At 45.1% G+C, this 16199-nt stretch overlaps 1 protein-coding gene across 2 annotated transcripts in view; it reads right to left on the bottom strand.

Moving 5' to 3' along the window:
* Positions 1-16199, bottom strand: part of mgat4b (alpha-1,3-mannosyl-glycoprotein 4-beta-N-acetylglucosaminyltransferase B) — a 167103-nt gene that overhangs the window by 81297 nt on the left and 69607 nt on the right. For both annotated transcript variants that reach the window (XM_038700192.1, XM_038700193.1), the window contains exons 2-4: positions 10570-10749; positions 6249-6392; positions 1367-1500 (exon numbers count right to left, since the gene is read on the bottom strand). In XM_038700192.1, coding sequence (XP_038556120.1) covers positions 1367-1500; positions 6249-6392; positions 10570-10749 — 458 coding nt within the window. The remainder of the gene's footprint in view (positions 1-1366; positions 1501-6248; positions 6393-10569; positions 10750-16199) is intronic.

The following is a 16199-nucleotide window of genomic DNA, read 5'->3' as shown; positions in this document are numbered from 1 at the left end:
GTCTAAAGACCTGCGAAGATTAGGCAGATTAACCAGCTGGTGTAGGCTGTAGGCCTGCACGCCGTACAAAGAGATCCTTTTAGAAATGAACATCAGATTTGATGGAATGAAATTAAATTTGTAGCAAACTTTATCGTGTGTCTCTTCATTATACTCCCACACAAAAAAGCTGCTTTAACGGTCAAACACAGCCTGTAGTTTTTCATAACAAACTGGATAAAACCCTAAAAGAACTCCGGCACAGAGAAAGCAACACAAAAATAAAGTGGCGACAGTTTGGAAGGTTATTAAAACATTTCCAACAGATCAGCTGCAGCATCACGTCGGAGGAACGGGATGTTTGACGAGCTTTATGACCTGCTGGAATCAGCTCTGTGCAGAAACCTCCTGACTGATGAAAACTTCAAACAACCACTCAGGACCCAGTATTTAGCCTATCTCCATCAGCTGTTGGCTGTAAACACACCGCTGCACGCCGGCTGCTGTTTCCCAGCAACACATTTAATGCCGCCGTTCGATCTCAGGCTACGTCGGCGAGACTCGTGCGGCTCTCTGACTGTTGGTCGGGATTTATTGGTTTGCAAACAGCTGTGGTAAAACAGCCGACATTCTCCAGTTAAAGCCTCTACTCGCCCATTCAGAAATTCACTGCAAGGCAAGCCCCGCCCCCCCCCAAAGTACCAGTACTTCATAAAGTACTACCCCCCCGAGCGGGGACTTTTTGGGGGCTAAAGACCCTGGAACCAAATTTAGACCCTGGTCCCTCCGGTGGAAACGCTGTGAGTCCCTCCAAAGGTTCCTAATTCCTGGGTTTAGTTCCTTTGGTGGAAACACAGCTTAACAGAGGAAGCTGAACTACCTGGTAAGTTGATTCCCGCTGTAGTTGTACTTCACTATGAAAGAAGTTAGCATCGCCCTGCTCGAGCCAAAGTCCATTCGGAAGACGAACATTTTAAAATTTGTTATCTTGTCATCTTGCTGACAGACCTGACAAAGCATGACTTCGTATTTTAAACAAATGGGTATCGTGATGTCGTTATTTCAGCATCAGCTCCATCCGTTTATTTCGTTACGTTTTTATTCGTGCTGTCAAGCTTCGTGCGAACACTCGTGCGAGTAGTCTCGTGGTCAAACTCGAGCGATAAACACGATGGGAATTTAATATTTGGGTTGTGTGTGAAACCGACATCAAAGTGTGACACACATGTGACGTGTGATGAATGACAGCATGCACTCTTCATGCTAATGACATTTCACAGCTTACATATTATTGTTTCACTTCTGAGGTTAGCATTAGCACTGACACTGTGTTGGGCTTCACCAGCTAAACCACTGACCTTTGGAAAACATGTGAGGGAGCACTGACCTCTGCGATGAGGACGACGATGACGCAGTCCTCTTTCTCGGCGGCGCTGAGCTCTGACATCAGAGAGCTGAGCGTGTCGGTCAGGTAGGAGTGGACCTCCCTCTTCACGCTGGGAACGCCCATCACTATGGAAACTGCACACACACACGCACACACACAGAGGAGGAGATTGTACATGTTAGGAGGAGTTCTCGTTTTTCTCGTTTAGCAGCACGGCTCCTGAGCAGTGATGATGGAAATCTGAAGAACAAGCAGATGGAGGAGAAGCTGCAGGAAAAAAAAGAAGCAGCGAGAAGAAGAGTGACGGAGCTCAGAGTCGGGAAAGATCCATCCTGCAACCGACAGGGAGGAGGTCAAAGGTCACAGCAGCCTGTAGAGATGGTGTGTCTTTATAGGCCGACATTTCTGCCTCTTTTTGCTTTTGTTTATTTGAAAAGGGCCAATGTACACTGATCTAATTTCAAAACAAATGTAAGGCTGCGTTCAGACTGCAGGCATTAACGCTCAATTCTGATTTTCTTCCCAGATCTGATGTTTGTTTCACATTATAGTTTAGATGTGGCCCATATCAGACTCCAGTGTGTCTGTCCGCGGCCAGAAAGTGACCCGCATGCGCAGAAGAAGAACAGGACGTCACGCAGCATCACGCTGTCGTGCAGAAGGAGCAACAGAGGTTAGCTCACCAACCCTCCTAATTTTCATTCTCGTCTCACAGCTCACATTTCTCTTGTTCAGAACTTTCTGTCCTTTTTACTGTAATTTCTCGCGCTGTGTAACGCAACTGCTGCCCAACTCACTAAAGTTACACTCCTTCACTCTCTCTCTATTGTGAAAAGAGCTGGCGGTCTGGTGCATTTCAGGTGTAAGAAAGGGAATCTGTGAGCAGATGATAGCGAGGTAGAGAAGACAGAGAGACACATGTATAATAAAGGCTTTTTGTGGAGCTTTGTCGTTCAGCGCGGCTCCGTCTCCAGCAGAACTGCTGCTCTAGAGTGACGTCGAAGTCGCATCAATTCCAACCTGAGTGTCCAGAGTGTCGCATTTAAAAAGATCCGATCTGTATCGGATTGGAAAAGATCAGAATCCACGTGACTTGGCCTGTTCACACTGTCATAAAAAGATCAGATCTGAGTCACATATGGGCAAAAACCTTTTATTTGGGTCACACTGGCCTGCAGTGTGAACGCTGCCTTAGTGTACCTGGTTTAGCCACAGGCTAGTTTTTATCGGCAGATGTTATTGGCCTCTGTGGATTTAGCAAAGTTCAGTGTGTACAGCAGTTCAGAGCAGGCCAGGTCTAACCCGCAAAGTCTACTGAGTCCGGCTGCGTCACGTTACAACTGCAGTGGGCTAATCGCAGCCATTATAGTAAATGCTTGTGACTCTGCTGTGCAGAGAATACGCAGCAGATCCATTTTTTGATGGAAGCCGTGTCAAGCTGCACAGAGCAGATCGAACCGGACAGGAAGTGAGACACAGAACGGCAGAGAGGTCAGACTCACGATTGTAAAACAACAATAAACACAGTCAGAACAGACAAAAAAAACAACATTTAACTGCGTGGCTCAAAAAAGCACTGATCACCAAGTCAACTAAATCTAAACATGTCAGCAAAATCAGGCAAAACACTCTGATTCTGAAACGCTCCCTGTGGGATCTGCAACCGTGCAGACGACAGAACAGAACGGGGTCACGGAGAGCCCTGAAGGAGGTAGGACCAAGTAACAACAAGTCAATAACATCGCCGCCGGGCAGAGGATGGAACAAAACCCTGGCGCCGCCGTAACGTGACGTAGCCGGAGTCAGTAGACTTTCAGATGACTCCCCCCAAACCAGAACTCTGCCCAAAGCCACGCCCACACAAGCAACAGAGATGTTCCTTCTATCATCTGATTGGCTAATCAGGTCTAACTCTGTCAGCGACTCCCTTTTCTTTCAACAGGAAACAGAAGTCTCTCATGAGGCGAGTTGGCGGCTTTGGCTCCGGAGGCAGAGCGGCTTTCCCCTTTCTCGGAAGATCGGGCCCGGCGCCCTCCCGTTTTTCCCGGGATTATCCCATATTTTCTCATTCCATCCCGCTGTCCTCCCGTTTAAAGATTTTCCAGTATTTTTGACCTTTTATTATTTCTATTATTAAAACGGGAGTCCCTCGCAGGGATCCTTTCCATGATGCTGTCTAAAGTGCAATTTATACTTCTGCGTCAAATCGACGGCGTAGCCTCTGCGTAGCCCCCTACCCTACGCCGTCACCTACGGCGTAGCCTGACGTGCACTTCCTCAAAAATGTAACTACAAGTCGAGTCGACACGGACCGTAAGCTCTGTGATTGGTCTGGGCAACTTCGCAATGCCTCCGAGCTGACAGGAAGTTCCCGTGCTTTGAAGTAACTTTTACTAGCGGCAAAAACGGCGGCTGTAACACGGTGGATCAATATATTTGACCGTCACAACCTGAGCGAAATGACTCGTTTCGCTATCAGAATGTGATCCACTCGGTCGGAAACATTTGAAAAGGCTACACCAGCCGCACGTTTACAATTTAACCCCCATTCACGTTAGCGGAGCGCTAAACCGGAACTTCCTCCTCGGCCAGCAAAAGTCAACACAGTGGACGCTGTAGCGCTGCTGCCGACTAGCGTTTGGGGGTGTAATTGCTGATTGACGGACACGGACGCACAAGTATAAATGCCTGGCTGCTGTAGACCCTACGCAGGAGAATAAATGGGCCTTAAGTCTGGTGTAACAGTCTTGAGCTTGTCGCTGGCAACAAGAAGCTCTTTCTGTGGACGCCAAAAAGGGCCAAGGCTTAAAAATACTGGAACTACCCTTCAAGATGTTTTACTTTCTGGTTATCGTTTCATTTCCTCTATCCGGTTCACACCGCATAGTCTGACTCTGTGCTTTGTTCCACTGACATTAGCTCATTATGTATTGCTTCTTCACCTCCTCCTGCGATGTTATGTGCAAAAGAATCTGAACATAAAAAAGGTGACTGCATGAGTAAAGCTTACGTCGGGAGAAAAACAAGCTTAAAATGAGAAAAGGCTTCATGGTAAACTGAGATTGCAGGATGTTAATAATTAATAAAGCTCATGGGATGTTGGTGGGTTCACTGTAAAAACTGGTATGTAGAGTGACACAGAGGAGGTAAATAAAAGTCACACGCAGAGAAGTGTTTTCACGTTCATCATCACTGCAGCCAGATAAAGTCACTCAGACACAAATAGTGTTTCTCGAGAGGTTGGAGTGTTTCCAGGAAATAGATGGAGCCACAGACTGAATAGTTCAGTAGGTCGAGTGTTTTTAATTACAACGTCCAATTACACAGAGCCGGCTGGTAGCTCCAGTGGCATGAGACTGTGAAACGTTTCCACAAACACAGAGCAGTTCCAAAAGACTGGGAGCGGTCGACGTGTCCAGCAAATACACAGAGCCGGCTGGTGGTTCAAGGAGCTTTGGAGGACAGCTGCAACCATCAGTATAGGTTAATCGATTAGCTGTCAACTATATTAATCGCCAACTGTTTTGATAATCGATTAATCTGTTTGAGTCATTTAAAAAAAATAAAAAATCCAAATTCTGATTTCAGCTTCTTACATGTGAATGTTTTCTGATTTATTCACCAAACAACTAATCGATTAATCAAGACAATAAATCGACAATGAAAATAATCCATTTGTTGCAGCTCTATTTTGAAGAGGAGGCCCAAAATGAATAAATGAATATCATTCGATATCGATAATTATCAGAATGTCAGATCATTATTTCTTTCCAGTTAGATTTTTGCTCCTGGGTAAAAGTTAATTGTGGTTTTAAACTTTTCTTTCTGCTCAGAACAAACACTTGATGCCAAACAGAGGATCACAAATCTGAGGCAGAACATTCAGAACTATTCTGATAAAATCTGTTTTCAACAAATATAATTTTATTTAAAATTAAGTAAAATGTTGTTTTCAGTCTCTTTTCCTCAACAAAATCAACATCTTAACAAAAACATTAAGTGCTGATTCGTTTGTGAATCAAATGAATTAAATGAAACATTTATTGAACATTTGTTTTATTGTTGTTGAGGATAATTATCATTACTGTTTAATTGCACAGCCCTATTGGAGAGTGAAATATTCAGCAAATACACAACTGAGGACGAGTCAAGAGGTCAAAGTGCGAAAAGCAGCCGACAGGAAAAGAGAACATGAACAACCAAACCCCCCCCGGCCTTTTATCTGTACATTTAAAAGCCTCTGTGTCCTGATTTAACCTGATTTTCTCTCTTTTATTCTCCTAAAAACTCTTTATAGAGAGCCTGTTTTGATTTAAAAGCTTAACATATAAATCAAATAAATCTATTTACATTTCTTGCTCTGTTTCTTCTCTTGATTTTTATCTCTGTCCTTTACGGCACAAATACTTTCTGTCTGACTAACCTGATTTAACTCAGGATCATAAATACATCTGACTGCACAAACAAACCCACACCAACTCATATCTTACATTTCCTGATGCTTGTTTCTGTGTGCATGCCCTCTGCATAAAGCAGGCAGTGTCAGGAAACGGTTTACTAAGCAGAAACAAATGCTTTATATATAAATTAGACTTGACACACACACACAGTCTGTGACCTTGCTAAAGCGTGGTTGGCCGTAGCTGTTTGTTTTACGCCCCAGGGGATGTGGGGTGCATCGGGGGCCCTCAGTGAGCTGTTTCCCCAGGGAAGGTGCATCGTGCCTGGGTTGCTGGTTCTGTTAGGTGCCCCAGGCCAAAAGTGAAGGTAGGTGTGTGTGTGTGTGTGTGTTTGCTTATTTTCTCCCTGCTTTTAATGTGAAAGAGTAACGTGACTCGTGTTTATTTAACTTTATGATCTTTTTGCTTTTGTTAGTTTTCACCTCCGGTGCGTCCCTGTCCCAGGTGCACGGCGGGCAGCAGGCTGTCCTCTCTGTTCAGAAGGTGAGGAAGGTGATGGAAGATGGAGGGAAGCTGCAGGACGTTTTTACTGCTGCTCACGTTCCACAGCTTCATCCTGGTCTCCTCTGAAACACAAAACACGGTCGACCAGGTGAGAACACACTGAAAGCAGATGAGACCAGCGAGTTGAATTACACGTGACCAGATAGATCAGGTGAGGTTTGGCTCAGCAGGCGAGGCCACGTTACACCAAACCAGAACAGGTCAGGTTAAACAGCCCCTCCAGGGTTTCGCAACACAACTTTTAACACAAATTCAACAAATCCCCGTGAATTCAGCGCCGTTTCCCCTTAAAACACGTCAGCAAACTCACTTCCTTGATTAGAAGACGCAGCAGACGTGCGTGATACCAACGTTTACCTACAAGAATCTTCTTCTCCAAAGCGGGAACCAGTTCTGCAGAACGTGCAGTATCGTGGTCGAACATAAAGGAAATCGTCTCCTGACAAACGCTTTGAGAGAGAACGTCAGAAACTCACGGAGGACGTCAGAGAGACGCTGAGACACAGGCGGCTGCATCCCGAGGAACGAATCAGATGCTTTAAACATGCAGGGTCAGGGTCAGGGTCAGGTTCAGGGTCAGGTTCAGGTTCAGGGTCAGGGTCAGGTTCAGGTTCAGGGTCAGGGTCAGGTTCAGGTTCAGGGTCAGGGTCAGGTTCAGGTTCAGGGTCAGGTTCAGGGTCAGGTTCAGGGTCAGGGTCAGGGTCAGGTTCAGGTTCAGGGTCAGGTTCAGGGTCAGGGTCAGGGTCAGGGTCAGGGTCAGGCCCGCCAAGTCCTGCAGGGGCTGTTTAATGATTCAACTACAATTCTAAAGGTAAAAATATCAGTTTTCACTTTCATTCCCCCTAATTTCATCACAAAAACGTCACAACTTTCATTTTTTGAAAAGCTGCTCCAAAATCCGGCATTTTAGGCAAAGTCCAGGAGGGACCGTTCAGGGAAACAGGATGTAACATCGTCAGGTTTCAGTTGGCTTTAAAGTGTCACAGATTTGGGTTGGTTGGGTGTTTTGGACTTGTTTTCTGTGTTCATTCCCCGCCCTTGTGTTCTGGTCTTGTTTTACTGTCTGTGTTCTTTGCTTTGGTAGGTTTTGTCAGCGAGGCACTAAAGTCATCTGTGTTTTATTTTGTGATTTCAGGCCTGGTGTATCATGTGAGCTTTACTTCCTGTTTTCATGTGTCACTGGGCCTTTCTCAGTCTGTCTTCTTGTGAAACATCATCTTTTGTGTCCCAATACACAAGTCTGCATTTTAGCAAGAACGGTAAAAATTCCCGGAAGTGTTCTTGACACGCCCATTTTACCCAGGATGCATCGGTTGGTAACTTTTGTGAACTTGACGGCAGAGATATCCCAGCATTCATTTTGGCATTCGACTGAGGGCTGAAAGAAGCTGAGAGAGAGAGAGAGAGAGAGAGAGAGGCCGACAACACAACGTTTTCTACTGTTTTCATACGTTACTTCATCACTAAATCCACTTCTGAGAAGGTTTGAGGCGAGAAATCAGCTGTGTAGATGTCGAATATCCGCAGTTTTACTAAAAATGATGGTGAATCGAAAATGTGCTCAAACGTTTTCGGAGTTCTGACGCTCCACAACCGTCAGCAGGGGGAGCTAGAGAACCGGCCAGATCAGCTCACAGAGGCCTCAGACACGCAGACCTGCAGCTAACACAGCAGAGTCCAGGAAGTAATTTCATAAAGTTTGAACTTAAAGGGGCATTAAGTAGTTTTTCAATGAAATTACTGATTGTCATTGCCTTGTTGTCAGTGGGCTCAAAACTCACTTGATGAAGCCCACGCCTGTTTTCTCCGTTGCTTGCATCAGCCACTATTCTGCTTTTAACGTGAGGTCTCCGGGTCGGATTCAGCCCTGTTCGCGCTCCCGAGCCTCTCAGACTACAGCGGCAGCACGGCAGCTAACGACATGCGGTCCGCTAACGCCGTAAAACAACCGGCTCACGGCAAAACACAGGATCCAAAACAGCTGTAAAGGTTTATGTGCTGAAGCCAATCAGACCAAACAGGTTCAGATGATGTCGAGTAAGAACAAAGTGAGCATTAGTAAAGCTGCAGAAACAGAGAAAGTCACGTTAGCTCGCCAGCTAACACCGAGCAGTTGCTAATGTTATCCGGTGCAAAGTTGTATCGCTTTCCACTTTAATTCACCAACTAATGCCACCCACGTTCAGTTTAGGTTTATTGCTTTAGCGATACTCAGGTACACAGCTTCTCTACCTCTCAGTCGCTGTAACTAACATGACCCACATAATATACAACCCAGAGGAAGAGCATCCACTGACACTGCATAAAAGTTACTTACTGCAGTCTAGCTGTTATAAAGTGTGACACAATCTCGTTATGATTCAGGAGACGGTGAAAGATACACAGACAGTAAAGATGGTTACTGAAAGCAGCAGGCGAGCTAACGATGTAGCACGTCGGCCAAATGCAGTAAATGTACCGTGATCATGTTACGAGAGTGGATTAGTTCGACCTGCAGCTGATAAAACTGTAACGTTGCAGTGGGAGTTTACCTGAGTGTCCAGCATGTTGTGTGAAGCTGCCGATATGCAGCTCACTGCGCTGAATGACGGTGTTGATCTGCCTCTGAGACGGGAACGCTGAAGTAACAGAGCCTGAACATGTCTGAGTGAAAAGCCACAGCCTGCATGCAGGTGTTTCTGCGTTTATTGCAGGATTTCTGTATGAAAGCGGTTGTGTTTTGGATTATACTCGCTCACGAGTTCAAGCGAGCACGCGTATGAGCACACGCCTGGTTGCAATCTTAGAACCGCGCCGCTAGTGGCCGCTGAAAACTCCATAATGCCCCTTTAAATCAAGAGACTTCTGAATGATGTACATAAAAATCTGGTCTCGTGAAACTAAAAACACAAAACAGAAATAGTGTGAAAGGGGACAGTCTTTGCTTTATTATTATTAATATTATTATTATATTAGACATCACATTGTTGGTGTACAGTAGAGTTGTGGTCACAGTATCTGCTTTTATTTTAAATAATTTTATTTAGGTGCAAATATATCTTGGTAAATTCATAACTTCCAATAAACCCGATTGAGAGCTTTTTGTTTTGGGGGACGGCTGTTATAAGCCTCAAATACGCGGACTACTTCTGTTTATAGTACTTTCTGCAGTCAGCTGATGGACACGTTCCACACATGCCCTTAGAGAAATGCAGGCGGCCTCTGTGCTGGGGGTGTTGCACAATACCAGCACGAACGCATCGTCTCAAACCGTCAGCAGCGTTCTGCGAGCTCCTAGAGCTCCAAGAACGACTGGCAAGAACGTTCTCCCCAAGAACACTAGTCCATTCTTTGCGTTCTTGGTTTTGACAAACACCCCCCGTCTCTCTTTGCTTCCTGTGTCGGCTGTCTCTGATTGCTTTAGTGGATTCACCTGTGTCTTGTCAGTTGCTCGCTCCTTCACATTGTTGTTTTCACATGTTCAAGCCTAGTGTTTTCCAGCCTGTTCTCCAGTGTTTCACGTGGTTTTTTGGACTTACTTTCTGTTGGACTTCTTGGATTATTCACCTGTTGTGTTTTTAGAACTGCTCACATCTCCTGTAAGTTTCACCGTGTTGCAATAAACTCCTCTATCACTAGTTACTTCTCCGTGTCTGCATCTGGGTCCACAGCCTGTGTTCACCAGCGTTCAGCCGGCAGCTGAACGTAACAAAGTTTCCGACATCCGCCAGAAACACGTTTCTAAAAGCATATTTTTATATTAGTTTCTGTTGGAAGTCCCAGTTCACACTCCTGAGCTTATGCATATTAATACCTATAGGCCTCCAGAGTGTATTTCTTTTGATTTCATTAACATAAATCTCAATGTTTTTACTCGTTCTGTTTAACATGATATGAGGTCAGAGGTTAATGTAGTGTATCACAGAGTGACACTGAACTTCTGTGTGTGTGTCAGAAGACCAAAGTTTGGGAATAAAAAAAGTCTAGTGTTGTTGAGCAAGTATCAGTTATTATTTAACTATAATTCTAAAGCTTAAAAAATATCACATTTACCTTTGGAGGTTTCACTCATTCCCACAATTTCAATGCAAAAAAATATCTAAGAACATCGTAACTTTCATCGCTATTTTTTAGAAAAGCTGCCGCAACAATCGCAAAAAAGGCCCCCAAAATCCTGGCGGGTCAGATTAAAGCAGACTGACTGCAGCAGGTGATATGAAGTTGGACCAGGTGAGTCCCGGTTGAACAGGAAACACTGACCGGAGAGGCTGCTCCAGGTGCGGTTGATGTCTCTCAGCGCCTGTTTCTCGGCGATGGCCCTCTTGATCTCCTCCAGGACCAGATTCAGCTCTTTGGAGCGCCGCAGGTTCTCCTGCTCAGCCGAGTGGAGGCGCTCCCTCAACGCCAGGAACTCCCTCTGGTAGATATCCACAACATCTCCTGCAGAAGAGGAGACGAGGTTATTAACGTGTTTCTCTCCTCTGGTGTTTGGAGGCGGATTTACAAACACATTGTCTGGTTTCAAGAGACACAAACACCAAAACTTATGTTTAAGCATTTGTAATAAACTGAGGCCTCTGACTACAATTGTTTCAATTGATTACTTCATCATTATTATATACACTGAACAAAATTATGAAGGCAACCCTTTTGTTTTTGCCCCCATTCATCATGAGCTGAACTCAAAGATCTAAGACTTTCTCTCTGTACACAAAAGGCCTATTTCTCTTAAATATTCTTCACAAATCTGTCAGTGTCAGTGAGCACTTCTCCTTTGCCGAGAGAATCCATCCACCTCACAGGTGTGGCATATCAAGATGCTGATCAGACAGCATGGGGATTGCACAGGTGTGCCTTAGGTTGGCCACAATAAAAGACCCCAGGCTGACCACAATAAAATGCCTTAGGTTGGCCACAATAAAAGGCTACAAATTTTGCACATTTTAAAGTTAAATGCATTAATTTGGTGCAAAATTAAGAGGCTATCTATGAAGAACTTTGCACTCTTGTAAACAATGTCATGTTCTAGTAAACTATTTAATCATAAACCTATTGTAGAGCAAGAAATGGTGATGAAACAGCAACAAAAGTCAACAAATTTATTTAATGTTTTTCCAGCAATCCTAAATCAAAGAATAGAAGATAAGTGATATACCTAACATTTACTGTTGTTGGGTTTTTTTTAACTTTAAATGGACACGTAATATGTTTTATATTTTCTGTGAATATAATCCAATTAATCTTATTTCCATCCTGTACAGACGCCTTATTTTTAAGAGAGATCGTTACTATCGCGCTACAGTGCACAATCTATCTGTTTTAGTTCTATGGCTCATACACACAGTTGACAGCTGCTCTGTCAACATCGCAAGTCAGCTGCCTCGCTGCCTGCGTCCTCCGCTGTCTATAATGCAGCACTGTAACTGTTGGGCCTCATAAAGTTAACATTAAAGTTCTCCGTGTCCTCCGGCTGCTCTGCCCCAACTCTCTGGGATTTATTTGCTGATGAACACGGCGTGAACGGGACTGAACACAGAGACCAACAGGGAATATTGTACCGAGGTGATTTACAGAGTTTGTTGATGGACAGTACATTTACTTTTTGCTAAACCCCTAACTGTATCTGTCTGTATCTGGAGCTAGATAACTTAGCTTGGTTAGCAATGCTGCTAGCTGTCCTTTATTAGCCGAGTTAGCCCCGGCAAGAAAACGACCTTGGTCCTGTAGTCCCTGTGGTCAAAATTGGCCTCTGTCGGTCTCGGAGGCTGTTTTCGGTCCAGGTCCAGCTGCAGTGTTTACTCACTGAGAGCTGAACCAGTCCGCACAGTCTACATGACAGCGTGGGGCGGGGGGGCCTAACATGAAGACTTCACAGCCTCGTGTGCACGTGTGCACTCCAAATGTAGGTGCGGCTCCTTCTCACAGAGGAGAGACACTCAAAGCGGTTCTTTTCTAGTCAGCCACAGATGGAGTGAATGTGCTCGGAGACAGTTCAGCAGAACAGCGTCTGCAAACGGCGACACTTGAAAATTCGTCCACGCTGCCGACATGCCAACGGAATTGTTGGGTAAAAATTATTCAGTCTTTTGACTTATTAGGCCGATTAATTTCAGTGGCCGAACATCCCTAGTGCTCGCGATTTTGAGTACAGCGTTTATATTACTCAGCGCCTTCCACTGGCTCCCCGGGGCCTCCATAATCAGATTCAAGTCCCGATTGCTGCATACAGACAGATACATACAGAGTCACTGCTGGGTCTGCACCATCTACCTAAACTCCACAATCCAAGTTTACGTTGCTTCTGGGCCACTGCGCTCCTCCAACGAACGCCGCCTGGCTCTGCAATCCCTTCACACAAAGCGACCTCAGTCCCTGTTCTCACCAGTGACCCCACGATGGTGGAACGAGCTGCCACACGCCATCAGAGCAGTGGCGTCCCTCTCTGGCTCCAAGAAGCTCGTGACAACTTTGCAGAGAACACTTCCTCTGATAACATCTTCTTCTTCTGTCCCCTTACAAAACTCTTGTATCGATTGCACTTATTGTTTTTGTTTTTTATTGTTAACTCTTACTTGTTTCCCTTGGTATTAACCCCATCGATGGGATATGCGCAGAGATTAGCCAGAGATTGGGACTCGAGTTTTAGATTCGGATTCGAGTACGACTTAAGTTGCACACACAGTGACTTCAGACTCGACTCGGACTCGAAGTGCGGGACTCGTAAACAATGTTTACTTTAGGAAGCGTCTGATGAGCGTGATGTTATCCCCCCCCCCCACGTTACCTATAACCTGCCTACATAACACGCAGTATCAGCCGCGCACGACCACACGTGAGAGAGGACAACAAACAGCGACAGCTGCTGAGCCGTTCATCATAAACTTTGGCTTTAAAACTTCATACAGCGAGGCCCAAACAAAGAAGCGCTGAACGCAAAATAGGTTAGTAACCTGAGGTTAGTGAACATGTTTAGCTCAGCACTGGCGATCTAACGTTAGCTTGCTTCTTGCTTTAGCTACGACCTACGGGAGCATTTGTTTACTTGCCAAACTTGTGGTGGTCCATAAACGTAATCATTTACATCCCACTGGCTGCCATCAGGTTACAGGTTTGTCGTTGGTTATCACTGACTTGGACTCTAGCTCAGACACTTGAGACTTAACTTGGACTCTAGCTCAGTGACTTGACTTGGAATCTAGCTCAGAGACTTGAGACTTGACTTGGAATCTACCTCAGAGACTTGAGACTTGACTTGGACTCTAGCTCAGTGACTTGACTTGGACTCTAGCTCAGACACTTGAGACTTGACTTGGACTCTAGCTCAGAGACTTGAGACTTGACTTGGACTCTAGCTGAGTGACTTGACTTGGAATCTAGCTCAGAGACTTGACTTGGAATCTAGCTCAGAGACTTGAGACTTGACTTGGACTCTAGCTCAGTGACTTGACTTGGACTCTAGCTCAGACACTTGAGACTTGACTTGGACTCTAGCTCAGTGACTTGACTTGGAATCTAGCTCAGAGACTTGAGACTTGACTTGGACTCTAGCTCAGTGACTTGACTTGGACTCTAGCTCAGACACTTGAGACTTGACTTGGACTCTAGCTCAGAGACTTGAGACTTGACTTGGACTCTAGCTGAGTGACTTGAGACTTGACAGGGACTCTAGCTGAGTGACTTGAGACTTGACTTGGACTCTAGCTCAGAGACTTGAGACTTGACTTGGACTCTAGCTCAGTGACTTGACTTGGAATCTAGCTCAGAGACTTGAGACTTGACTTGGAATCTACCTCAGAGACTTGAGACTTGACTTGGACTCTAGCTCAGTGACTTGACTTGGACTCTAGCTCAGACACTTGAGACTTGACTTGGACTCTAGCTCAGAGACTTGAGACTTGACTTGGACTCTAGCTGAGTGACTTGACTTGGAATCTAGCTCAGAGACTTGACTTGGAATCTAGCTCAGAGACTTGAGACTTGACTTGGACTCTAGCTCAGTGACTTGACTTGGACTCTAGCTCAGACACTTGAGACTTGACTTGGACTCTAGCTCAGTGACTTGACTTGGAATCTAGCTCAGAGACTTGAGACTTGACTTGGACTCTAGCTCAGTGACTTGACTTGGACTCTAGCTCAGACACTTGAGACTTGACTTGGACTCTAGCTCAGAGACTTGAGACTTGACTTGGACTCTAGCTGAGTGACTTGAGACTTGACAGGGACTCTAGCTGAGTGACTTGAGACTTGACTTGGACTCTAGCTCAGAGACTTGAGACTTGACTTGGACTCTAGCTCAGACACTTGAGACTTGACTTGGACTCTAGCTCAGAGACTTGAGACTTGACTTGGACTCTAGCTGAGTGACTTGAGACTTGACAGGGACTCTAGCTGAGTGACTTGAGACTTGACTTGGACTCTAGCTCAGAGACTTGAGACTTGACTTGGACTCTAGCTGAGTGACTTGAGACTTGACAGGGACTCTAGCTGAGTGACTTGAGACTTGACTTGGACTCTAGCTCAGAGACTTGAGACTTGACTTGGACTCTAGCTGAGTGACTTGAGACTTGACAGGGACTCTAGCTGAGTGACTTGAGACTTGACTTGGAGTCTAGTTCAGAGACTTGAGACTTGACTTGGAGTCTAGTTCAAAGACTTGAGACTTGACTTGGACTCTAGTTCAGAGACTTGAGACTTGACTTGGACTCTAGCTCAGAGACTTGAGACTTGACTTGGACTCTAGTTCAGAGACTTGAGACTTGACTTGGACTCTAGCTGAGTGACTTGAGACTTGACTTGGAATCTAGCTCAGAGACTTGAGACTTGACTTGGACTCTAGCTCAGTGACTTGAGACTTGACTTGGACTCTAGCTCAGAGACTTGAGACTTGACTTGGACTCTAGCTGAGTGACTTGAGACTTGACAGGGACTCTAGCTGAGTGACTTGAGACTTGACTTGGACTCTAGCTCAGAGACTTGAGACTTGACTTGGACTCTAGCTCAGTGACTTGAGACTTGACTTGGAGTCTAGTTCAGAGACTTGAGACTTGACTTGGACTCTAGTTCAGAGACTTGAGACTTGACTTGGAGTCTAGTTCAGAGACTTGAGACTTGACTTGGACTCTAGTTCAGAGACTTGAGACTTGACTTGGACTCTAGCTCAGAGACTTAAGACTTGACAGGGACTCTAGCTGAGTGACTTGAGACTTGACTTGGACTCTAGCTGAGTGACTTGAGACTTGACTTGGACTCTAGTTCAGAGACTTGAGACTTGACTTGGACTCTAGCTCAGTGACTTGACTTGGACTCTAGCTGAGTGACTTGAGACTTGACTTGGACTCTAGCTGAGTGACTTGAGACTTGACTTGGACTCTAGTTCAGAGACTTGAGACTTGACTTGGGCTGTTTTGATGCTTGTATGTTCTTCCTTAAATGTAAGTCGCTTTGGATAAAAGCGTCAAACTGCCAGACTCCACATCCTTTACCCAAATTAGGATTTCCTGGATCCAGAAGCTGAAGACAAAATGATAGCGGTGAGAAGTAAAAACCAAATTGTTTGAGACCCGTCTGTTACGCCACAGTCATTAAAGAACATGTGTTTGCATCGTCAGCGTGACTTTATTAAAGGTGTGATCAGTGCTCTGATTCACTTAAGCGTCAAAATCTGTTTCCATTTCACAAAACTGAATACTGGAGATTTCTGACTGATTAACGCGTAGGAAGAGGAGACAGATGTTAAATGCCGCTGGACATTTAATCACCACATGTCAACTCATTTAATTTCATTGATTTATCATTCCATATTTTTACACTGAGAGAAAAAGATTTAGATTCAGACTACAGGCAGAGAGAGAGAGAGAGAGAGAGAGAGCACCAGCCGGTCATCAACAGGT

The sequence above is a fragment of the Micropterus salmoides genome, unplaced genomic scaffold (assembly GCF_014851395.1).
Source record: "Micropterus salmoides isolate LMB-PRFRI ecotype aquatic unplaced genomic scaffold, ASM1485139v1 Ms_hic_scaffold_5, whole genome shotgun sequence".
NCBI lineage: Eukaryota > Metazoa > Chordata > Actinopteri > Centrarchiformes > Centrarchidae > Micropterus > Micropterus salmoides.
The sequence above is the reverse complement of the archived record's forward strand: the minus strand, read 5'-3'. Positions and strand labels throughout refer to the sequence as shown.